We start from the raw sequence: 25,949 nt of genomic DNA on the forward strand, positions 1-25,949 counted from the left end.
CCAGGCTGTTTCAGAACTGCAATAAAATATATATATATATATATATATAAGTATAGAGTTTGTGTTGTCCTATGTGCTTAGTAATAGTTACAAAACATAATAATTTTGATGTGGATTTGATGACTTTCAGCCAAGTATGCGTTAACGGCACCACTTGGTAGGACGCGTTTCAAACCTTGGCAATGCCCTGTTGGGAAACGCTACCGCTTCTAATGAGAACTGCCCCCTTACCTTCCTCTTGCATTGGGCGATGCCAACAGAAACGGGGTGAGAGTTAACTGGCTGTCTTCTGCTCTGTAGAAGGTGGTTAGCATGCGAGAGAAGAGCAAATGTTTGCCAGGAACATCGTGTGTTCCCCAGCGAGCCAGCTCCTGCCTAAGTTACGGGTCTTCGCAAGGCCTTGTGTTGGGGAGTACCTTGGCAGGCCTTGAAGGACAAACACATGAAACGGTTTCTGTGCTTAGGTTTTCGGTTTTGTAAAATTTCTTTTCTGATGGGAAACTTTGTTTTTAGGAAGATTTCTCAATCCTTAGCAGCTTCCTCATGCTCCAGGGGGTGATCTTCCATGCTTGTGATAGCACCAAGATGGTATTCGCTCTCATTATTTGACATTTTTCCTCCCATCCTTCCCTGTCTTATGGAAGCTTCAGGGCTAGCGTCTTCCTCACCATCCGAGATCAGATCTATTCCTCTCTTTCAAGCAGTGCTATTTTCAGAGAACCCAATTCCAATTTCCTAAGGCTACTTACTGCCTGAAGCCGACAGACGCGGCTCCTTCCCAGGAGATGACTTCCAGCGGAGCAGCTAATCGCCGGTGCGTGCTCCTTGCCTTTATTCTCGCAGGCTCCCAGCTCAACGAGACAACTTGTCTGCTCCTGAAGGTTACTAGCTGCTCACCTGACGTTTCTGAGCACATGACATGGTATATTTTTTGTTATAACACACGATAAAAGCTTATGTATGGGTCGTGAATACCCTAAAGATATATCTTGTGGTTCTTCAGCTCCTCAGGTCTTGGCATAGCAATCAATTACCGGCTCTTTGTACAAAGGTCCAAGAAGAATGATCTTTTCATTTTTTTCCTCGTCTATGCCTTCACCTCCAGTCTTTGTACAGACAGTTTTCAAAGGCTTTTTTATTTTCGTACTTACATGGCCATACTCTTTGTGGACAATATCACCCCCTATCACCAATACTGTAAAGATCTTTGTGACCACAATGTCAAGGACTCATGAGTTTTTAGGAAGTTGGCTGTGCTTTTTTTTTTTTTTCTTTTTAATGTTTCTTCCTTTCTCTGCATTAAATGTGTTTCTTTCTATTTCTTTTGTGTGTAAAAACCAGCTTGTTTCCACTTCTTTTCTTGCTGTCTTGTATTTTCATTAGCATAGCTTTCTACGCTATTAGCACTTCCAGAGTTCTCTATCGATCACATTTTTATAAAATATAAATTCCTTATTTATATTATAGCCCCTTTATTGCAGGGAGTCATAGAATTCAGTATGTTCAGCAAGATGTGTAAGTATATATATATATATATATATATATATTCTGAAGTTTTCTGTTGTTGCTTTCTCCTTCAAAAAACAAAACAAACCCAAAAACTCATCCCACTTTAGAGTCTCAGAGTAATTTGCTTCTCGGTGTAAATAAAACATGAAAACCTTTGTATCATTTGAGAAGCAAAAAAATCTCTTCTTTTAAGTATGAAATCTTTATGTAAAGAGGAGTCCATTATTCCCCTAGTTATACAAGCGGAGGATTTCCATGAAGCTTGTGGAAAGACAGGGGGAAGAAAAATGGACAAGTTTCCTCTGCATGGTGCTGGGCCCTTTTTCCCAATGCAGAACGAAGTTTCAGCCTTTAAAATTTCAAGCCCTGCCTAAAAATAAATGTCCATGAATAGCTGGGCAGCTCAGACGGCTTCTCCAATGCACCAGCTTGCGCCGTGGAAGCGAGTTACGTGGAGAGGTCGGAGATTTTGGTGGCGCAAACCGTGCTGCTTTGGGCTCCTTGCAGCCTGTGCTGGAAGAGCGCTGGCGGTGAAATATTTAGCTCCATTTTCCCATCAGTGAGTAGCTGGAAAATAACTCCGCTGACGGGGGCTGGTGATTGTTTACATCTGACTGCAATCTTTGGTGAATCATCTTTCATAAGTACTGTGGGGAAAAATTATTTATTTTTTCTGTCATCTGAACTGCAGCTGGAAATACCTCAACTGAAAAAAAACTTCCTTGCGCTAGAACCGACTTCATCATGTTCTGTTCTGTTGCCTTGGTTCAACTTTTCCCATTCTCATGCTGTATTTAGCAGGTTTCCTTCTACACCGGTGTCTCCTGTTATCGTTGCATCCAAGACCGGTTGCGTGCCACGAAGGGTAGGCTTTGGGGGGGGTCCAACGAAGCATCCTCCCCCAGCTCTGGGCTGCAGCTCCTTCTCCCTTTTTTCCTTGAAAAACGACTAAAGGTCTCGGGCTCATCCGAATGCGGAAACGTCCCTCTCGCTCTTTTATCTCAAATTTCTTCTCAAGACAGGAAAACCACTTCTGTCTGGCTCTGAATAATAACGGAGAGCACGGAGAGCCTCGGCGATATCAAAGCGTTCGTGGTGTAAGCACAGCTCAGTGTGAATAAGGATATCATAATTCATCCCTCTGACATCAGATGCTTTACTGTAATTTTTAATTCTTTGTGTTCTTTACATACCTTGGAAAGCAATGAGGAGCTTGCCCTTGGCTTCAGGACAGGGAGGTGCCCAGGCATTCCTACACAGGCTGTTTTAAACTCAGCTCTAGAGGTCTTAATTTTTTTAATTTTTTAAAAATAGTTTCTTTTGGCTGCTTTTGTGTGTTAGAGGGCTATTCCCTCTGGTAACAAACTTAATGCAGGGGAATGCAATAAACTAAAAGCAAATTAACTGTGTTATTCCAAATTCTCCGAGCTCATGCAATCAGTCTTGTAATTTTCAAAGGACACAGTAGAAAACTTGCAAGACTAATAATCATAATTATTATGAATAATGAATCCTGAGATTATTACACAATAAAAACACGCCCTCCCATGCTGTGTCTTTCTGTTCAATTATTTAAAGCTCCCTGACAATTATAAACTCCCTTTAAGTCTGTCTCCTTATATGATGAGGAGCTGTAACCCCAGCCACAGCAGCTTTTTTATCATTTCAGTTCAAAATAAAATTGCATTTAATATTTCAAAAAGATTTTTTCTTTATTCCTCCAGGTTTTTTTTTTCCTTAGAAACACTGTTGGTTTTTTTTTTTTTTTTTTTCAAGCGTTATCAAGGAGAAAAAGCAAGCAACATTTCAAACCAAAGTGCTGTGATTGTGTTCTCCCAGGAACAGAGCTGGGGGAAGAGGATCGTGTCGACTTCTTAAAAAAAATTAACTGTACTAGAAAACTGAATTATATATTAATATTTGTCAATTTGATAAGAATTCTGTTGATTCAGCTTAGAGCACCAAGCAGCAAACTCCTCTAACTCAGCCATGGCAGAGCTGCTCAGCTTCGCAGCACTTGTCAGCCCTGTCCGGGCATCGCAGCTATCCCAGAGGCAGGGTTTTCTCCAATTTTCTCCAATTTCCCCAATTTTTATTTTTTTTTAATTTTTTTAGAACCAGAGATGCAGCCGGAACAAATTTCTTGCAGAAATTTTTCTGCAAGAATTTGTAACTCTAACCAAAGGAATTTCCTCTGCATGCCCCACGTGGATGTTCAGTAGAATTATTTCCAGATCAAATTTCAGCTCTTATGTAAAGCAAATAGCTTCAAAATAATTTTTTTCACTGTACCGAGTAAAATATTTCTCCCGTTTGATCCCCCATATCCTTCCCCTCACAAAATACTAGTGGGTGGTTCTCAGCTGAAAAATTGCGACCTAATAGGTGAGGAGAAGGTTGGAAATTACAGGTGATTGAAGAGAGAATTAGAATGGTAGAAAGCCAGCAATTTTTAAGATGCTACTGTAACTACCACCATTATGTCTAATTCTTTTTAAGTCTATGGCAAAGTAGATAATGTTAACGAAACTATTAGTATCACTGCACACTGCTATAAATATCCTGTTGTCTCAGACTAACCGCTTTTCTAGCAGGGCACGGTGAGTTTCATTAATGTACAGATTAGTTCTGCTGCTTGCTTGCTTTTATCTGTAAATTCAATATTATAGAGAAAACGTATCTTAAGAAATATGTGTGGGGGTTTTTTTCAGTGCTTTCTACCGTGATAATGGTCGCAGAATTAGTATTCAACCCATCTGATCGCTGGTTTTCCAGCTGGTTTAGGTGGGGAGATGGTTTTTAGGAAGGACACAACCCTGCCATCTCCGACTTTGATTCCTGTGATCTGCCATTGAGCTTTCTAATAGGTTTATTAGAGTTTGTAGGTACTAATTCTCTGGTTGGGAGTCCTCTTAATTACTAATTTCTTTGGAGCGATTGCTCTGGGGACGACGTAGCAGATGAAGCCTGCTTTCCTACAGACTTGCATCCTGCAGGTTCGTGCCTCGGACCTGCAGTAATGCCCACTGGGGTCCTTTCCTGACCCCTCATCCCCTAAATTTCATGCCCCACCATGAAGAAATGCAGTAATGGCCATCAATTCTCACATTTTGGGTACTGATGCAAGGTTGACGTTGGCCAAACCCATACATAAGGCAGAAGAGTCGTTGAATTCCCTTTGAAGCCTGGGACACCACATCCAGGCATTGACTTTCATTAAATCCTTGATAGTTCCTTATTTTCAGATCCATAACCTCATGTGCATTTCGGTTAGAATTGGCCAAAAGATGATAGATGCCATAGTGGCTTTAAAGGACGGGCAGATAGCATGGTCGTTGTTTTCTTTCCTTAAAAATATAAAATGGTAAAAACCGCTGTGGAAGATGGTCTCGCACAGGCTTTGATCTCGGGCTGAAAATCTTGGTTTCGGGAGTACGGAAATTGCTCCTAAAGCAATAAATCGATAGATAAATTGAGTTCAGTCCGTACTTAGGACCAGTTAGGGTCAGCGTTCATCTCTGCAGTGTAGCAGCCGCTGCAATTTCACTTCTCAAGGCCGATGGACCACAGAAGGCAGATGACAAGAAGCCCTTTGGTGTTTTGCCTTCCTGGTATCCGTCTGTCCTTTGAGTCCTGGACGGGTCACCTCGCTGGGACACCAACTGCTTCGGTGGCTGTTACGTGCTGTATCACAGCAGTGCTGGCACCTCTGCGGGGCTGTCCTTCTGTCCCCTCCCTCTGTGCTTTGCACAGCGTGGGCTTTTGGGGAAGGAAATGCTGGATCTGGTGCCGTAGACATGCCTTTAACAGAGGGGATGCTTTGGGTAAGTGTAAGGCAGGAGCAGGACTTTTTTTTTTTCTTTCATTTTTTTCACATTTATAGTAAAGCTATTTTTCTATGAATTATTTCTGATGGAAATCGAATTATTTTCTGTCTTCCTCTTCCCCCCAGCACAACAGACCTCATCCTTCCCATCTCCCCCCAGCCCTGCTCATAGCTCTGGAAACCGTAGGAAATTTCTGTACGAGGAGAAAGAACAGGTGATGCTTTGTGGCCCCAAGCCTTTGGGGTTGTGAGGCACACCGTTAGCTCTTTTGACCTGGTGTGGGCTGATCCAGATTATTTAAAATCTCCCTCTCCACTTTCCAGGAAACGTGGACCCAGACGTTTCTCTCGTCTTTGTTTATTTTCGAGCTGGATGGTAGGATTTATTTCATCCCATTTTACGCAGACTGTGCGATAAAATGATGGGGCGAATCAGAAATTCAAAGCGACCGGTTGATGTAATTCCTGTGTCAGGAAAAAGGTAGCACTAAGAGCAAAGTAGCCATGGCACCCGGGCAATTGCAGATGGAAAAAGATCTCTTAGATCCTCTTCAGTCTCTTTTGATACTTTTATCTCTGTGAGATCTGAGCTTTTCACATTACCAAATTTACTTACTCGTCGCCTCCTGTCTCGAGCTAAGTGATTTGGGAGCTTCATTTTTTTTATTGCTTGCATTATAATCCGCATCATAAAAAAGCAATCAAAAATAGGCATTATTATTTCGTCGTGCAGATGGGAAAAGGCAAGAGCAGTGCACGAGAGATGCCCCATGTTATGCTGAAAATCTTGCAGAGATAGCAACGGAAATACCTATAAACCAGGCAAAGAGGGTTTGTTACACAGCCGTTTTTCTTCTTTTTCCATCTTTTTCCATCTCTGCCTTGGGCTATCTGATTGAAATTCAAATGGTTTTGGTGCAGGTCAAAGCTGGCTCCCTTTCAGACAAATATTGTCTCAATGAAGACCAAAGATGAACTGATGAGTGAGTTATCTTAGTTTTCGCCTAGCCAAGAGGTGGCAGAGGCTCAGTAAAGCAAGAACCGTTGCCCAGTTTTTGCAGCTCACGGAATCCCAGGCTGGTCCCGATGACCTCAGGTTTGCTAATTGCTCTGGGAATGGGCTTGTTGCCTTGAAACTATTCCCACCATATACCAGCCAGGATGCTCACTTGGATTTTTTGGAGCTTGTGAGCTGCCAGCAACCACCACGTGATGGCATGGTTTTGCTGCTGGTGGAGGTGGGTCAGTTGGACAGACTACCTGCAGGAATTTTAGAGAAGTCCTTTAGAGAAGAAGCTCTTTCCTCCTGTGCTCATTACCAGAAAATACGAACGGCTGCACGACCGTGTATGCACTTAGCTTATAATTCTTCGCTTCTCAGACGAGGAGGAAAGGTGCAGAAAGTCTCGCCTCAAAAGCATCCCCATTAGCTATGCATGGCTGCCCCCCAAATTCATGCTAGTGTCATTAGTTTTGTTAAATTAATCCACCGAGCAAATAAGGAAACATATGCCGCCTTCTGCTAAACCTTTGAGTAACATTGAGAGCTGAATAACGATAATAAAAATTAGAAATTATAAAAGGCTAATGTGCCTGGTGGAAGCCTAGCTACAGAAAATGACTAATTTATTGCATAGTATTTGAGAAAAATTAGGTTCCTAGGAATCCAAAACATAAGAACTAAAATACGGAGCAAGTACCTCGTTTAGCCAAATTAAGGGAAATGCTACAGAGAAAAAGCGATGCCGAAGCAGTTTGTTGCTTTACTTTATGTTGGATTCTTAGCTTATGTTGGATTCGTCTTTCCTCGTAATTATTATTATTAAATCAGTTATTAAATACCTCCTTGCCACGGGAAGAGGGACCTGTTTGGTCCCATTTTCTCTGAAAACAAAGGGTTTGGCCCAAATATTGAAGGCATCAACAGATGTTTAAATCCTGCCGTCAGCTTGGGCCAGGTTTGGGGAGGAGTCTCCATCCCTGGAAGAGCAGCCAGGCGTGTGCTGAAGCTTCAAGCAATTTGACATCAAAACTTGGAGGCTTGTGCCCATCCATCAGCAGAGCTTTATTGAGTGGGGTAGGTCAGTATAATTCAGAGATTTTTCTTTCTTACACACTTAGATGGAATTTGACTGAAGACCTTGAAGGTCTCGTTGGTCATAATGTTGGACTCGGATGGCCACGTGTCTCTGTGAATGAAACTTGAGCTAAAGGAGGGATTTAGAGATGGGGCTTGAAGATCGACAGCTCAAAGTGTGAGTACGTAGTCTGCCTGCCTAGAAAGTCTCCAAAATCAGAGTACACGAACCTCAAATGTAGCGGCACATCACGGTCCAGCAGGAGGTGCTCCATGCTCGCACAGTTTTGGGGTACGCTAAGGAACAAAGACCAGGGGGTGCAATTTTGGCTCAACTATAATTAAAGTTACGCCGTCTTCCTTTGAAAATGGCAAGGTATTTCAAAATTAAAGATCAGAAAGCTGTACCAGAACATTTCCTAAAAGAAACGCTTCTTTCTCAAAATGACTGAAATGTTCTCGTGCTTTCCAAGTTTTCCCCTTATCATTTTTTTTGTCTTCAGCAAAAAAATTCAACTTTCTGTTAAATTCGTGAATCGTTCGAAACCCTTCAGCGCTCGGTTTTAAAGGCAGTTAAACTTTTGCCCAAATAAATAAAATAGCCGACCTTCGAGCTGCTGGCCCAGTCCTTACTAGAAATAGCCGCTGCAGCGCTGAGTTCACTTGCAAAAATAATGAACACGCTCCCGGTCCCTTGCTGCATTTTGAGTACCGTAGATGATGGCTCCGTTTATGTTTGCCGTTTAGCACCGTTGGTATTTGACCACGAAATGCCTTCCGAGTCCCTCGGCTGCCTTAAAACCCTTTGCTTTATTTCTGCTTTTTCTGTGGGCGGCAGCTATCGTTCCTAGATGAACTGACCAGCGGCTCCTGGGGGAGCGTTCGCGGGTGATTGAATTGCTTGCAATCAACAGCTCCCCCCCCCCCCGTTTTTCCCAGTGACTAATTGGTGATGACAGATGTCACCCGCTCCGTGATGCCCTCGCGGCACCGAGGGGGAGAGCAATAGAACGGGAGAGCTGATCCCGCCCCTGGATTTTTAAAATATTTATTATATTCGTGCTCGGTGTCCGTTAGTTAATAAGATCTGTTGACTACGTAAGCAGCCATTAAGACCGTGTTTGCCATTGATTTTTTTTTTTCTTGTGCACGTGAACGGCAATTTTATAGGCTGTAAGAGGAAAGGGGTCTCTCTCCCAGGGAAGAAGAGGAAAAGTTGAAGTCTGCCGACTCTTACCTGGGAGAAGTGAAAGGGCAACGCTGCCTTGCTGTCCTCCCACCTTCCCCTAGTGCTCGTTAATGCGGAATTGAAGGAGTAAATATTTTATGGATGTGCCTCCTGGGTGTGCATGTGCTACCGAAGGGTGGTCAGGCACTGCGGTAACGGAATCGCAGTGGGGGTCCGTTTCCTTGTGGCGGGCCTCCTGCTCAAGAGCTGCTCGCTTTGGGACTGGCAGTGCCCGTCTCCTGAGGATCTTCAGCACATTCCTACTCAACCTCGTCTTGTTAAAAGCTCCTTTCTGTAGCATTGACAAACCTGATGTGAATGAAATTACGGTAGGTCTAGGATGTATGAGCAACGGTCTTGCACTGTGTGCTGTTGTTGGCTGAATTTACCCCAAAGTTTTGTAAAGAGCAGTTAAATGATAGGGGTTGTATGTCAAAGAGGAGTTGGTCGCATCCACCTCTAACGTCCCCAGCCATCCCCTTGCCCTCACGGAGTGTCAGGGGCACAGAGAGGCTTCCAACACGATTATTATCGCATAGGGTGCAACTCTTGACGTCTCCCAAGCCTATTTCCCATTTTCAACACGCTGCTCTGAAAGCGCCGTTGGGCTGATCCCGGGAGGTGCTGAGTCAGGAGAGAGCTCCCCTTACAGCAACACCCGGCACTGTTGACACACATGAACCTCGGTGATTTATAGCGAGGTTCGTAATGTCATAAAAGAGGCATAATAAAAATTAGTACCGCATGACTCGTTTCGAAGAACATCGTTATGGCACCGAGCGATAATGAATAGCTGCGCGAGAAGCCAGAAGGGAGGAAGTACGTATGGCAGCGAGGACAGATCTTTTAGCTGGGAAATTAGTATCACTGCAGATGGGCTGAAAATTTTTAAGCATATGCTGATGTACCCTGACGCTCCGGCATGTGCTCGGTGTCATGGGTGAAACCCAAAGCGTGTGAACAAATCCATCGGAGATGCGCGCGGTCACATACGAGCTGGGCAAATGCGAGCTCTGCCTGCGTTTGGAGGATAGGTTTATGCACGGAGCCTGAAGAAATGCTTCTGAATGCGATGCTTTGAAACCGTGTTTGCATGGTTAATCGGCTGAATGAAAACTGGAAAGGCCAAATTTTGTAAATGATCCCCAAGAAAGGTAATAGGAGTTGCTTGTGCGGAAAAGAGCATTTTGTTTGGCCGTAAGTAATGAGCTACCAGTAACTTGTCCGATATGATAGATATTTGAGACAGCAAATTATACCTATTCCATATCTCCCTAAAGGTCATCCGATTCAACGCCTGCTTTTCTCGCGGCTGTTAGAAGCAAGATCAAAATTTAATTACTTGATGGTCAGACCAAAACACGGGGACTCATCGCAGTTCATGTTTCTCTGCTTCGCCGGTCCGTGATTTAGTTGCTTAATCTGGGGCGATGAGAGCTCCTGGATCCCAGGGAACATCTGCCCGATGCAGGTTAGCACTGGGTTTTAGATGTGACGTGGAAGATGAGAGCACCGTCCACGTGAAATGCGGAATTTTTCCTTGCCTTCCCCTCTCAGATCCTGGTTGCTGTCCTAACCCACCGTAGGTTGTGTTGATGTTGAGTTCATCCAGATAAATCTTCCTGGGATAAAATGGCGCTGTGCAAAACTCCATCTCCTCTCATCTTCAGATCTTGGTGTAGCCTGTTTAATTAAAAACAATTAGTGATGTGTTACCAATTTAATAAAAATCCTTATTTGTCTGATAGCTGGTGCAAAGAAAAATTAGGCAACTCTTGCTCTGCAGCCGCGATTGCTGATTTTGTTTGGAGTTGTTCTATTTTTCCTTGGTGTAAATGAATATTGATTTTTTTGAAGAAGAAGAAGAGAAATTAAGAATGGGTTTTAATCCCAGCCGTGGGTCAGGAGCCGCCTCAGAAGCTTGGTCCAGAAATTGTTGTCAGCCCCTAAACTTCCCCAGCTGCCCGCAGTGACGCGATACAATGGCACGGCCCCATTAAAATAAACAGGCATATTCTGTAAAACGAAATGGGAACAATTCTTTCCAAAGTGTCTGTGTTCTAAAAAATGATGAATCTCCCCAAATTGATATCTATTACAGATCTTCTTATGTAAGCCAATTTCGGTGGAAGAACGCCTCACTTTTTCAGTTCCTAGCTGTTACATCCGCAGCATCTCTCTGGTTACAGATATTCCTGCAGGGAGGTTTTTCTCAGTTATATCTTACACCTTCCATAGAGCAAACCGTGAAAGATGGGTCAGAGAGGTTCTGAAAAAATAAAATAAAAAAAAAAAAGTGAATTCCCTCAATGCAGGAATGTCACAAAAGATTAGATTGACCAGGCTGTACTGAGCAACACCAGACCATAAGGACAGGTTTGGTGTTATTTGTGGCATTAAAATTCCCCGTAAATAACTTTTCCGTTTAATGCTGAGGATGACAAGAGTTTTCTGATCGTACACTTGCAATTCATGCTGTGTGAATAACCGATTTAAAGTGCTAAACGCAAGGAAGTTACTGGGGATGTGGGGAGGAGACTTGAAATAGTCCAGAAGTTTATATTTTCACATGAATAAAACATCTTGTTGTCTTGAAATAGAGTGCTTAATGTAAAACCTGAATGTTCTGTATACGCTTAAATACATTCAGCAAAATGGTGTCTTTTAAAAGGAAATATATATATATGTAAACCCTTCATATCTGTATTGAAAACACCAAATCAATGAATTGAAATAGCTGTTAGAAAGCATGACAGATACTTTGATGTAGTGTCTTTGGCTGAAAACTTACATTTGATGTCTTGAAATGTCATATTTTGGCACCAGGGTATGTGGCCTATTTAAGGAAAGTGTGCTTTGCAGCAGGAAGTTGAAGGTTATAAGTGCGGTAGGTTTCTCACTTTTCCCGAAAAATACCGAGTTTCAAATCTTACCAACAAGCTCTAATTGACAGCATTTTGAAAGTATAGATAGCCTATAGTACGCGGTCTTATTTTAGCATACCGCAAGCGTTGAAACAGTGGCAAATGACTGCTTGAATAGTCTTGGCTTAGCTAAGATTGCAATTAAAAAAAAATTGCTAAATGGATAACGTCATGAAAATTAACCACTTGCTGTGAGGTATAGGCAGATCCTATATATAGCTCAGGTTACTAATCTCTCTCTGTATTAATTTATGACCTGAAAAATGATTATATTTGTTAATGCAAGGGTGTGGCATTATGGTATATGTATAACAGGCTCCAGTTTTGTATGTGAATTCAACATGAGTAATTAAAAACACGCAAATTTTAATTGCTTTAAGAGCAGAGAAGTCAAACTCATCTGAATTGGTTCAGGACTTGGTCCTCGGTGCAGATTACCAGGATAACTTTTAGATCAAAGTTAAAATCGCCAATCGAAAAACAAGAGCAACAGTTTCTGAACGCACAGCCACTTTTCAACTTATTTTTCTTCTTAAACGTACAATTTTTTTCTCTTTTTCTGTCAGTTTGGTAGTTTTGTGAAGGAGAAGCAAACAAGTCTTTTTGGTACAGAGGTATAAAAACTAGATTGAGGTCTGGGATGTAGCACTATATAAAGGTCCCAGGAGCACTTCAGTGAAATCATTAATTACTTTTTTTTTTTTCCCTTGGATTTAGAGGATTTGCACCTATGTCTCTTACCAGGAGAAGCCCGTGAATAAACTCATATCACCTATTCCCACCTTTGCTTAGCAATAATGATGTTGTATTTTTTTTTGATTCCAAATCCATTGTGGGGTATAATTTCAAAGCTTTTTGTCATTTGTTCATCATCTCTTTTTGTGTATCCCCCAAAAGCTTTTGCTGGTCTCTGAAGACTCAGTTTTAAGGGGAGAAAGATGCTGCCGCCAGGACTCCTCCCTACCTGTATGCAGATGTGCCCGTGTCTATTTAAAACCAGCAACTGTGAAAACGTGTTTTATAACTGATCTATATTCCAACACTAAAGGCTGTAAGCAAGAGCCTCCATCAGGCATATTTCTACGTTCTCTAAAAATGTTTGCTTTTTCAAAACGCTACCAGTAGGACCCAGTGCAAGCGTGCGTCCTACTGGCAAAGTAATAAGGTCACAGAACTCTCAGCTGATTCTGGATTAAAAATAGTGGGAGATTTGGCTCATAATTTGAGACGTTTCATGTGGCTTCCTGAAGGAAACACGGAAATCAGACCCTATTGGGATACATTCAGGCCTTCTCTGTAGGTTCTTTAGTCATTTGCACCTGTGGAAAATGAATGGGAGCAGTGTGATTTTATGCCTGCTTTGTACAGAGGTAGGTGATTATTCACGCCGCCATGAGAGCAGGGAGAGATGTACCTCGTAAGGAGTTAATTCAAACCACATCGGGCTAAAATCAGCCCCTGTCAAACTCGGATGTAGATGGTTTAAGCAGTGGTGGATTGATCTTGTGTAGTCACATGAAAGAGTGAAGGACTTCAGATATTACTTGCTGAGATAATTTCAGGTTATATGTCTTTCTATATTGTACAATATATGTTTACTATTCACTGCTAGCAACGATAAAAGGGAAATTGCTTTTGTCAGTGATAGCTCTACAGAGTTTACTGAAAGCCAAAGTAAAATAAGTACTTGGTGGGCTAGAACTACAGTCCCAATCCTGCTGCTTTTCCCTTCATTTCTTCCCATTATTTAAACAAACGGGCACCTAGCAGGTCAGCCACCACAGCATCCGTGCGCATGAGGTCGTGGTGGGTATGGATTCACCTCCAGATTTAAGATATTTATTCAGCAGGCTTAAAGGTAGATGCCTTTTCATGGTTTTAGTAGCTTTTTAGGCTCCATCGTCTCCGTTAGCTCTCCCCATTTTCTTTGGGGGAACCTAGACACCCATCATGTGTAGAGTCACCTAAACGTCGAGACTTGGGGCCGATTGTAGCTCAAGTTTCTGAACGCTAAACCACCTTTGATGGAAGAGACTTTGATGAAAGACCGCTGTGCTTTGCCAAGAGGGTGGTTCCTCGATGGAGGAGTTGCATACTGGGGTGTTTTGTCGGGGAACTTGAGGGTTTCTACAGGTTCTCAGATGCCAACATTGTTAACAACAGGGCAGTTTTCTGAATTTAAGTACAAGAACTCCACTGAAAAAGCCTTGCAGGTTTCTCTGTGTCTTTTTTTTCCCCAGATCTTGCCCTTGATACTTCTCTAGAGATGTTTACCCAACACAGCTCATTAGAAGACAATGCGCTTACAATACACGAGTCAACATACAGAACAGACCAGAAGCCCAAATCTCCTCGCTCTGACCGTGCAGCAAAGTAGTTGTGTCTTTCTCCTATAAATGTACACAGATTATACTTTAGTCCTGTGTTTGCACATTATTTAGAGCAGTGGCCCATGACTAAGGACAACTAAACACAATCTCAGTGCAAATAATGGATCGCAACTTCGCAGCCAAAAGAGCTGAGGCTAGGGCTTAATACTTCCTTTCAACACATCATTACTCTGGAAATGCCACTGGGAAATTTCTTAATTCCCTCCAGTTTTGGATTGATCTCAGTAAGTAAGGGGTAATAATATTTGTTATTAATAATAACGGTATTAATTGCTTTAAAAAAACAATTTAGGGACAATATAAGGAAACGCAGTGCCAGTATTTAGTGAGCATCGTGCTTTTCACGGAAAGCTATTCTTCATAAGCTGTTTAGGTAATAAACCACCGTTAATGATCTCACAGTAGATTAATGCTACTAATACAGTTTACAGTATGTGCATGGGTGTTGGTCCAAAATAGGCTTGTAATAATGGAAAAAAAAATGCTTTTGGTTTGATACCGATGATGAAAACTTGGCTGGCCGGCTTTCGTATGAGTTTGCTTGGTGGGCAACAACCAAACCCTTAAATACTATTAAGATGTATTTTGCTAAAATGAATTCTCCTGCTTGAACCTGCAGTTTATTCATTTCTGGATTTTGCTTATAGACAGAACACTTTTCTATGTAAAATGGTGTTATTATTAAGTTTCACTGTCCCTTTCTTTCTTGTTTTATCCCACTTTGATGCGATTATCTAACAAATCCTGTGCTAAAACACCCTACTTTAGTTTCTGCTTTTCCCAGACCAAAGGTTTGTAGGCTTGAGGCTTTGAGTGGTCAGTTATTGCTTGTTTATGAGGTTAAATACTTATGCTGCTTGGGGCGTACAAGACAAGAGCACTGAAATAGGAGCGAACCAATGAATATATCAGACTCTGTGATCACACGTACAAGAAATAATTTTCAAGTGTCCCGAGGGAGTAGCTTGCTTGAGTTTTCCATGTTGCTGTTTGGTTGAGGATGGTGTGTTAAGGCGTGATTTTACTGTTAGTTTTTTTTTTTTTTTCTCTTTCTTTCATCCCCTCTCATTTATTCACTCTTATTCCGTGCCTCCTTGGCCCTTTGTTTCGTGACACCTCAGCCGTGCCCAGCACGGCACCTCCCGCCGGCCCCGCCACCTCTGTGCCACCGGCCTCTCTGACTGTGTCCTCTCCTTCCCCTCCAGCTGTCCCAAGCTCCAGTGTCCTCCCCTCTGCCCCCCGAGATGTGGTCCCTGTCTTGGTCTCCAGCCGATTTGTCCGTCTCAGCTGGCGCCCGCCCGCAGAAGCCCGAGGCAGCATCCAGGCGTACACGGTCTTCTTCTCCAGGGAAGGCATCAACAGGTAGGTGTCCTCTTGCATCCCAGGGAACTGTCCCTCGTTGGGGACAGCCCCCGAGCTCTTTACCATCCTCTTGCAAAAGATTCTTCACCTTGTGTTCTTCCCTCTGTCTGTGTGCGGAAACAAAACAAAAGGAACCCGATGTTTTGAGGCCAGCAATGCCTTTTGTTGCGGTCTATTTTTGTAGACGACACATCAACGTTTATATAACAAGACTTGTCGTCTTGGTACGGGGGACTGTTTTTGGATGACAGTGATGTCCATGGATCCTACCCCTCCAGCTATTACTCGGCCATCTAACGAAAAGTATTGTTAGCTCCATGTTTTGCCTTTCATCTTCCCCCGAAGCCACGGGCTCAAGTGTTGTTTGCATCCCCAGCTTAGGCGAATTTGTTGAGCCCTAATCAACCCGAGAGGAGGATGCTTTTAGAGCGCTGCAAACGGTGCGAGGTCTTGAAAACAGTCGGGGAGAGGGCGAAGAAGATTTTAACGTGATTGCGAATGCAGCGGGCCAGCCTGGGCTGTTCCGGCCACACGGCTGATTGCTGCCCAGCAGATAGCTCCTTTGTTATAACAGCACTAGGTTATTTTGCTATAACGGCACTGTAGATTATTTTGTTATAACAGCACTGTAGGTTATTTGGTCTTTTCCTGATTCCTCACGATATATGCTCATTTCACACTCGAACAGGTACTGTGTAGTTACCTTGGTTTTATTTTCCATACAAAAATTATTTGATGCCTGGGAAGAACCTCGTGCTTTTCCCTTCCCGTGCAATCGTTACGAAGAATTCGCTTCAAGTATCCTGTCCTTTATTTCACTGCTGGCTGGCGACTGGTGCTTGTGTGTGTAAAGCTGAGGATGCTCAGCTGCTCCCGTGTCCCTCCCAGTTTGGGTACCAAACAAGGATTCACGTGGCAGAATCAAATATTTTGTACAATTGGGTCCTAATATTTGTCTGTACCCATCAGCGCTGGTCGCAGTGGGATAGGACGTGTGCTGTACAAGGGGATTCCCATTTCTTTACTTTTTTAAAAACCTTTTGGGATTTGTTGGTGTGTTTGGAATTCCCAAAGATGTAAAAGGAGCTCACCCCTGGTTTCCCTTGCATTAAAAGTAATTTTCTTCCAGAATTTGTGGTGCTGCTCGAAGCACTGAATACCAGCGAGAGGCGTTAGGCCCATTCCCAACAAGATACACACCTTGTTAAAGAGTCTCCTGCAGAAGACTGCAGGCCCTGTGTTAAAATAAAGAAGCAAACAAGGGGAAAGTAAAATTCCCTTATGCTCCCCTAGCAAGGGACTTAAAATGGCACCTGCAGCTCGAGTGCACATCTCCAGTTCCATGTAGCGAGCAGCACGTGTGCTCTTGCAAATTTTTAGGCTAATAGCAGGATGAAATTAATGTCATTTTTCTTTGAAAGCTTCCATGGAATTTTTGAGCTGTTTGGCTTCATTGTTTACATGTTATTTTTACAAAAGAGCTATTATTCTTTTTTAAAAAAAGATCAAATAAAAATGGATTTGACATTAACCTCAGGGATGCAGAGGAATTGTCAGAGAAATTACTGTAAGTCTGGAGTAAGGAGCTCACCCCGTGCTCGAGAGGGGGATGATTTGCGTGGCAGGAGGCAGCACCAGCACACACGGCGGCTTTGGGGACAATCCAGAGAAGTTGTCCCCCGTGTTTTGAACTCCACCGTAAGGGCTCTTTGGCTCAGCCCTTTGAAAGAAGCCACTTTTGGAAGCGATTGTGCTTACTGCCGTGCTGTAATCACCAGGGTCCTTCTGACGGGATGCTCTTTAATCTTCGTGCTCTGCTAGGCATCCGGCGGGGGATCAAATGTTTTTTCTTGCAGATAAGGATGAGTGGAAAGAGCACTTAAAGGTAAAAGGCAGGGTTCTCAGGAAAGGATAAAACAAACCTGAAATCTATTAGGAAATAAACAGCCAACCAATACCTCTGCACTCAGGAAAGTTGCTGGGTTGAGAAAAAGTTCAGATTAAAAAGTGATATACTCCGTACCGCTTGCTGACAATAGCAGGCTACTGACAAAAAATGAACAAATAGTTTTGCCATGTATAGGATCTGTTAGCAGATACATAACCGAAGCACACATTTTATTGTTCGTCTTTTCTGTTTAAATATGGTATTAGAATATAATGCATGAATTTCAATGGATACCGCTCTGCAGGGTACACACATAGATGTAATATAAAAATCCATCCTGCCTTGATGGAGAGCAGTTTCAGGAGAGAAAAGAGCTCTTTTACCTTTCCCTTGACATTATAAGCTCCCCGAAAACAAACTCTTTCATACCCAAGTAATAAGGTCAATTGAAAGATTAAAAATGCTTGTCAAGTTCTGCAATGGAAGAGGTAAATCTTTGCCTTCTTGCCGTGTTTCCCATTTCGCTGCCCAGATGGTGAGCTCTTGGGAGTGGTGGTGCCCACATTGCCGGCATCTTGTCCATCCACACTGAACTTTAAATTACTTTTTTGTTGCTAGAGGTGGTCTTCAGGTGGGAAACACTGGATTTATATATATAATTATATATTAAATATATTCATCTATAACTTCCTCAAAACCAACAGCGTTTGCATCTGGATGTGGCCGCCGGTTAATTGCAGACGAATTTGGAGTTGCAACTTTTTTGTTGAGAACATTTGCAAAATGGGCCAGATCCAATATTTCATTTTGAATTTTGGTCTCTTTTTGTTGTTCGGATTCACTCTCAGCCTGGTTGGTTGTTTGTTTGCTCTTCTCATCCGTCTTTGTTGCTTTGCTTCTGTACCGAGTGAGCATTGATTCACACGGGCATTTGATATTTGTGTGTGTTAGTCATCATGAAGAAAGAGGCATTGTTTATTTTTGATCTTGTAGCTATAGAACATAAAATAACCCCTTACGTGTAATCTCAAGCCATATTTAATTACCTGCCCAGAGTATTGAATGAATTCTGCCTCCTCAGTAAGAATTTACGTGCTATATTTAAAATTAAAAATTAAAGTTTTAAATTAAAAATTTATTTATAAGCAATGAGAAATACTTTTCCAATAATATATTCCTGTTTGACATTTTAGAGGAGACACAAAGCCCCAAAATAGTGTTCATTTTTTTCTTGTAACCTTGGAAATGGCAAATTGGTTTAAATAATGGGCCCTGATTTGTAGCCATCCTTCTTTAACTGAATGTCTGCAAACATCAATGAATAAATAAAATAAATGAAACGGGATGCCCTGGTCTTAAAAGAAAAGAAGGAGGAGAATGCTCCTGGAAATCAGCGGTATTCCACCCTAACACAAACTCCTTCGATGAAGGGCTCTTGCAAGATTGGGAGCTGCTTTGTTTTCAGTTGAACGTTCACTACAATTTGTTTTCAACACCACATTAATGAATGCACGGATGGTCACGAGCAGCCAACCGAGCTCCCCAACTAGCTGCCTGCACGGCGCAGAGCGAAGAAATGAGTCGAGGGACCGCTTAATTGAATGCAAAAACTTCTATTTGATTAGAGCCTATCTTTAGAATTCAGCTTAAGTTCTAAAATATCATTCCCAGATGAACTGTTTACATTAGTTTGGAGGTTTGCTTGTTGTAATCAAGGACTTTTGTGTTATTTCATGGGAAAACGATAGTAGGGGTTGAAAAAAGAGCTCAAGGTGGTGGAAGTCCACCCGTTTTAAAATTAATAGTATTCATTTCACAGCAAGGAGCATTAACATGACTTGTCTTACTCGGAGTAACTAATTAGGTGTTTGAAACATTATAAAAGCATTTGTTACACACCTAGGAGATATATGGGGACTGTAATTATCTTTTTTTACATGCTGATACTGTAATGTAACATGATCCTCAGTCACTGGAAATTACATGTCGAAGCCTCCGTTTTACAAGTAAGCGAATGACTTTAGTCAAGGGCTTTTATTTTTAGCCCGTAATTTATGGCTGAGACGGGCTTGAAAAAGAGAACCCCAAGTGTCAAGGTGCCTGGCTCGAGGATGTTTGGTGCTTTTTAGGGAATTCCTGCACTGCCCTAACATCTTGGTCTCAGCCCTGGGGTGTTTGCTTGATTATAGGTGCCCCTATTTTTAATTTCTTACTAAGGTAATGCAAAAGACTTACCAAAACAATGCTACAAACCATACACTTCTCCAGAATTTCATATACGTATCACCACGGGTGCCACAGTCACAGAGGAGTATTCAAACAGCCACCCGACTGCAGGTTTATTTATCACTTCATCTCCTTTTCCTTCTCTCGCTACTCTACTCCGGTCTTGTTGCTTTTTTTGCTGTTAACAAAGAAAAGATGTGTACGGTGAGATACATCTGATGACAGCCCCATCACCGTGCAGGTGGGAAGTCACTGCATATCTTGGTTTCTCTCTTAGTGCCGTGGCTTCATGCATCTCAGGGGATTTAGGAGGATTTTGTACCAGGTGTCCGACCCCAACACAGCACCCCTGCTTTCAGAGTTGGTCTCTTCGTCTTGAATCCGTTGGAGGCATTTTCTGTGCAACTGGCTTCCTACTTCTACAGCTTGAAAACAGAAATGGGAGAGGAGAGGCAAGGGAATGCAATTTGACGGGCTTTGCTTGGGTGAGAGATTTCGGTTTAGGAGATGTTCGCCAAAGAATAAAGAGCTCGCCATCCCTACCAGAGCACACAGAGCCCCGGCAGTGCTACAAAAAGTTGGACAATTAGTTGATTCACTCTTAAATAATTTTTTTGGTAGCATGAAAGCTCCGAATTTTGTTGTTAGCTTTTCACAGGGCTTCTGGTAAAGGAGAAGAGCAAGGCACAGCATCCGTAGGAAATGAGCCACAGAAGCATTTTTACCTGCTTCTCTTTGCAGATTGTTTTTCCATCAATATTATTTTTATGTTTTATTAAAAAAGGCAAAGAACCAGCATTATATTACTTCTGAAGTGCTAAAATACAAGTCTTTTGTAGCGCTTGCCACATTCCCAGTAGGCACCATTACTTGAATTAGGTTTTTGAAAGCAGAAATCAAAAGAAACCTTACAGACAAACGAGCTCTGAACCGAAATTTGATAAGTAATCACACCTTGCACGCTACCGGCTGCAGAAAAAAGTATCCAAAATGCATTTTAAAGTTGTTTTTGTTGTCGTTGCAGGGAACGGGCGGTCAACACGTCGCAGTCCGGGACTCTCCAGCTCACCGTGGGCAACCTGCGACCGGAGGAGACCTACACCTTCCGCGTGGTGGCCTTCAACGAGTGGGGACCCGGCGAGAGCTCGCAGCCCGTCAAGGTGGCCACGCAGCCCGAGTGTGAGTTGGGTCGGGGTCGGGGCCACAATTCTGCCTCGATGTCACACGTCCCATCTTCCGTCACACTTCTGAGTCACAGCTCTGATGCTCACGTCCCATCTTCTATCGTGTCACAGCATAAATGATGCTGAAACGTAGGCTTTGAATTTAAAACCAAGTATTTTCCATTAGTTAACGTTCGCCTGTAAGTATGTTTTATTAACTTTTGGAGTACTTGGAAGCTTTCAGTACAGCCTTTTCACATTCTCTTTCTGTATGTCTCATCTGTAAATATTTCCTGGACTCTGGTCTCCAGAAAGAAAATGAATTTATTCAGTTTATCCTACTATAGTTTTTCCCTCCTGGAAGGTCCAAGAAGGGCTACTGCAGAGAAAACAACATGACTTTAACCCTCCCACAGCAAAATTCATTGATCAGAGGAGTTGTTCATAAAAGTGGTGTTGGTAGCCAGTTCTTAGCATCTGGGGACCAGAGCAGCTCCCATTCCAACAGAGACGGGTGCTGGACTCCTAAGGGCAGGCACCGGTCTGCTTTGGTGAACCAAAGGGGCGAAGGTGGGAGGCTTAGCCCCTGCCACAACACCTTCTCCTTCTGGGACGTGGTGGAAAAGCCAACGCTTGACAGAAGCCTGGAAACTCTTTTATATCATCACGTATTGCCGTGTACCAAAATTTAACTGAAAGGCGATGTTTGTTTGAAAACCAGCCGCGAACAGGCTGGCAGAGGGAACTTTCAGCTTGTGTTATTCGGTGGCTTTGTGTCTACAGGTTTGTTTATCACGAGACGGAAGTTCTAGCCAAGTGCTCCCTGGCATCATTTCCCCAAACCCCAAGACTAGTGATGGTGGTGAAATACCACCTGAGATTTTTGGACTTGTTTTTTTCTCAATTCCCTTGCGTTTTTGATACCGCTTCAATTCCTGCTCTGAGATTGCTCTGCTGTTTCTTGCATTTCTTTCCAATTATGCAGTTGCTGTGTGCAAAAATAACCAGAGTTGTATTTCAGCCCTTTTTGGGTCAATAATGCTTGAAAGTCAGCTTAGGAACCTGAGTCTTTAGAAAGTAATAAGCAAATTTTAAGCAACTAACCGTCGGTATCATTTAGCTATTAGCAATTTGTCTCCGTTAAAACACGTACAAATGCACGTACCCACGTTCCTGTAAATGTTTGTGTTACGCATATGTATATTTACAGAAGGAAAATAAGATTTCAGTGGGGAAAACTTGCTCTTTGCAAAGCCCAGGTGAAAAGCAGGCACCGCTTCCCCCTGCTGTTACTGACTGATGCTGCCACAGCCTGGAGTTACCCGCTCCGTTTAATGCCGAGCATAGACGTTTGGAATATCCTTCCTATTTAATAACTTCAAGATTCCTCTAAAGTGTCAAGTTAGAGCGTGGAGGAAATATTGCTTTCCATTTTTCTGTTCGCTTTTTACCGGTGACCAAATTATCTTATCATTTTTGAAACAACTCTCTCTGGTCCTGGGAGGCAGTCAGCCTCGGTGTGGCTGTCTTTTAGAACACGCTGTAACTATTGTACAATAAATTACATGGCTGCCCCGAAATTGAATTTCCACATTATTTGAAAATATCCGAAGTATTATGCAATCTGGCATTGTTAAAGAAGAGAAAAGCTGATGAAAAAGGACATCTGAAATTCATGTCTGTCAGTGCCTGTTTCTAAAAGTGCATACATTTGCTCGGTAATCAGTTTAAAAGATCAACAGAACAAGTCCCAGCTTTTTGAAATAATCATCCACAATATATGTGCTGGATTTATATGAAGGTTTTTGTCCCCAGATTAAACCTTTTTTTTTCCTTTTTCCTTTTTTTTTTTTTGTTGTAAACTGCAACCCCTTTTTCCTTGCCTCTATGGTATATAATTTCACTACAGTATTATCAGTCCGGATTTAAATCCCTGCCTGCTTAAGCCATGTCTAATCTTTTCTTACCACATGTGGAGACTTTGTGAGTTATTATTTTGCCTCCTCAAGATGCTGTTAAAGCAGCTTGGAAGTAGAGAATAAAGAAAGGCATCTATTCTTGCACGGGGGATTGAAATTGTCCATTGGAGGTTTGAAAGGGGTTCCCCGCTGCGGGACCAGCTCACGGCTTTTCACATCCCTTAGGAATTAAAACCCGCTTCCTAATAAATCTGCGTCTCCGTGATGTGTGTGTTAGCTGCTGGAAGAGAAGATGAATAGGGAGGCATGTTGGAGTGCCCCAAAGAAACGCGGAGGCATCGCTGCAGCCTTATCATCTCGGTTCCAGGGAAATCAATTTAGCGTGCGCTGACATCTCAACTTCTACCCAGGCAGCTTTATGAAGGGCAATTAATAACTGCATCTTTCCGAGGTAGGGAGGTTTTCTTATACTGCATCTTTGTGAGGTGGGGAGGTTTTCTTACACCTACTTGCAGAGGCCCACCTGTGTGTCCGCAACCTCCTGTGGGAGCAGATCTCTGATCCCCATGGTTGCCCCTGGAGGTGAGCCCCCAGCTCCCTGTCCTCTGCATAGAGCGGCCGCTTGGCCAAAGATTCAACCTTTTCCTCCCCTTCTTCTTTCACCGAAACCCTCAGTTAGGAGGCCATTTATCTGAGCGGAGCAGCATTGAGTGCTCCTCGTCTCTCCCCCTCCATCTGGGGGAAGGTGTCTGGTCCCAAACCAGCCTGGTTTTGTGGCCAGAACCTGGGCTCGATGCATTTGTAGTCCTTCTCTTGAGATCCTCCCGCCCATCTTGAAGCCAAGAGGAAGAGGGACTAAAATCATCGGTTGTCCTAGGGTTATTTGGGAGTGATAAGTGCAGGCTCTGGGGAATGCTAGGTTTTAGGTTCACAATGGGAGATGGTATCTCAGCAGGTTCCTGTTTTCATTAGAAAGAGGTAAGCACAGTTACAGGAAAGAAATTGCCTGGCAGCTGGGTTGGAAACCAGTATTTCAGTGATGATAAATGAGGGGAAGGTGGATGTGAGCGCATGAAATCCTCAGGGTGCTCGGGTGTCTCTCAACATGGGCTAGGGCGAGTTTCAGGGACTTCATCGTTTTCTGTGTGGTCCAAGAGAAGGAGCAGCAAAAAGGCGGGGCATTTCGGGGCATTTTCATCACTGAGAGACCATCGGTACCCAAATCAGCGTTTAGACTGGATAGCCCTGTTTTTACATGGACAACCAGTACTTTGTTTAAACTGATATTTAAACTCGTAGCTGACTTAGAGCAGGTGGACATCCACGTGTTGGGCTCAGACAGATGCGTGGACAGGCTTGAGTAGCTACAGAGCCGACCTGATCAGCGTAAGGTTATTATACAGCACACATGAATATTACTAAGGGGAGACGAACACTTAGGTTAGAGTTCGTAAGCTCTTAGAGTTCATAAATGTCTTTCCTAGTTATTTCACTCGGCATCCAGATTTCCAGAGAAGCTGACACTAATTACTTTTAATTCCCATCGGAGGCTGGTGCATCCAACCTCAGAAATCAGTCCCTTTGTCAGGAGAGATTGTCATTTTTTTTTGTGATTATGGTGGGGAAGATGATTTTTTTTTTTTTTTATCCCTGACTGGCTGCACCTAAGTTTTTTGTCGCGAAGACAAATAGCAGCAAGACCTGCCATCGATACTGCATTAAAGCAATTGCACCAGAAGCTACTCAAGTTGTTTTTCTTCTTCTCCCTCCAAGTTTTGCAGCGGAGACAATATCCCTTGAAGGTATTAGTTGCACAGGAGACGTTGAAAGGACATGAACAAAATTCCAATTGCAGTCTCTTGTAGCGTACGTTTGTCATCGAAATGTCAAAACTGCATAGCAAATTAAAAGATCATTAACATGAATGCAATGAAATTTGACGTGAAAAGCGAGGGAAGGCAGCGTTGTCTTTAAAGTGCACGCAGATGACAATTTTATCAGGCAGTAATCAGTTCCATATATGTTGACCTGCACAAATTAAGTTTGCATGTGCTGGAGTAATTGAATTTTTCTGAAGTCTTCCATCAGACCCATCCGTTTTCGACGCCGATGCAGAGGTGGTGACACGTTGTCACCTCTCGGGGTCCCCAGATAGGGCCGGACCCTGCTGCTGTTGGGTGCTGAGTGTTTCAGAGGGTGCTAGCGCCATGTCAGCTGGTTTTGGGTATCGATTTGTCACGGTGCTGATAATATTGTCGCTGTAAATGACGCTCAGTCGTTTTGTGGTAGTCAAGAGCAGTTGGTTTGTTCAGACCTTTGTGTGCTGACGCACTAAAAATGAATAATTTTTATAAGACCTGCAGCTAGTCCCATTTAATGAGGGAGCCCTTGGGCTCCATTGGGAGCCTCCTCTGCTCCAGCCCACGCTGGCTGTCACGGTGATGAACGGAGGACAAGAGGCTGCTGCTCCCCATCCATCAGCTCCCAACGACACTACATTTGTCATCGTAAAGGAAAAACTCGTCTCTGTCCGAGGCGGCGTCCTCACCCTGCCAAATTTCGTGTGTACACAACAGAGCCCCGAATAACGAATGGCCGGTAACGAATGGCCGCTTGAGTTTTGGACAGCATCACCGCCGCGAGACGCGGGAGATGTTTATTAGCATGTGAAAGGGTCAGGGCAGGCAAAAAAAAAAAAAATAAAAAAAAAAATAGGGAGCATCTCCGGTGGATTGCTTCGGCAGGGAATTTTTCTCGTCGTTGGATGAAAGCGGGAAGCAGCGCTGAAAAATGTGTTGTGCGGAGTCATTAATATCCCCCTCATTTGTGTGTATCCTTCCGTAATGGCTCCGTAAAATGCACCCTGGGGTAACTTTACGCCGCTCTTACATGGTTCTTTAATTTTATGAGTAATTTACGGGGAGGGTTGGGGAGGGGGGGAGAGGTTTTCGATTGCTTGAAATTTTAATGGAACGTGTCTCCCTTGCTGAATGTTGGGCAGGCATGAAGGGAAAGATGGTGGTGTCTGTTTTTCTGTCTCTTTGACTCATGTGTCTAGCTTCCCATCCACTTTGTTCTCCCAAGACTTTTAAATCTTTGTTGTTTTTTTTTTTTCCCTGGGAGTGAAGCCTGGCTTCTGGCTGCAACTGCTGAATTTGAAACCGCTTTGCAATTAGAGCTCATTTTTGTTGTTGTTTTTATTTGGTGCTCGTTTTTCCCCCTAGTAAGCATCAGAGACGGGGCGTGTATCTGAAATAGGTTTCTTTTTACTCGCAGGGGGTCAGACAGCTCCAGGTCTTTGCTCTAGGTACGTGCTTTGCTTTGCAGCAGGAGCAGCTCTGGTCTCACTCTAGCCTGGCCCTTAGGACACTTGGCTTGTCCCCAGCGCTGGTCCAGGTAACGCCTCTGACCCTCCTGCTGGCCTCATTTCTTCCTGA

At 43.2% G+C, this 25,949-nt stretch overlaps 1 protein-coding gene across 5 annotated transcripts in view; it reads left to right on the forward strand.

Annotated features, from left to right (window-relative positions):
- The window catches only part of DCC (DCC netrin 1 receptor), a 374,240-nt gene that overhangs the window by 219,552 nt on the left and 128,739 nt on the right, over positions 1–25,949 (forward strand). For all 5 annotated transcript variants that reach the window (XM_080571841.1, XM_080571842.1, XM_080571843.1 and 2 more), the window contains 2 exons: positions 15,160–15,316; positions 20,455–20,609. In XM_080571841.1, the coding sequence (XP_080427967.1) occupies positions 15,160–15,316; positions 20,455–20,609 (312 nt within the window). The remainder of the gene's footprint in view (positions 1–15,159; positions 15,317–20,454; positions 20,610–25,949) is intronic.

The sequence above is a fragment of the Anser brachyrhynchus genome (genome assembly GCF_964034855.1).
Source record: "Anser brachyrhynchus genome assembly, chromosome: W".
Classification (NCBI taxonomy): domain Eukaryota; kingdom Metazoa; phylum Chordata; class Aves; order Anseriformes; family Anatidae; genus Anser; species Anser brachyrhynchus.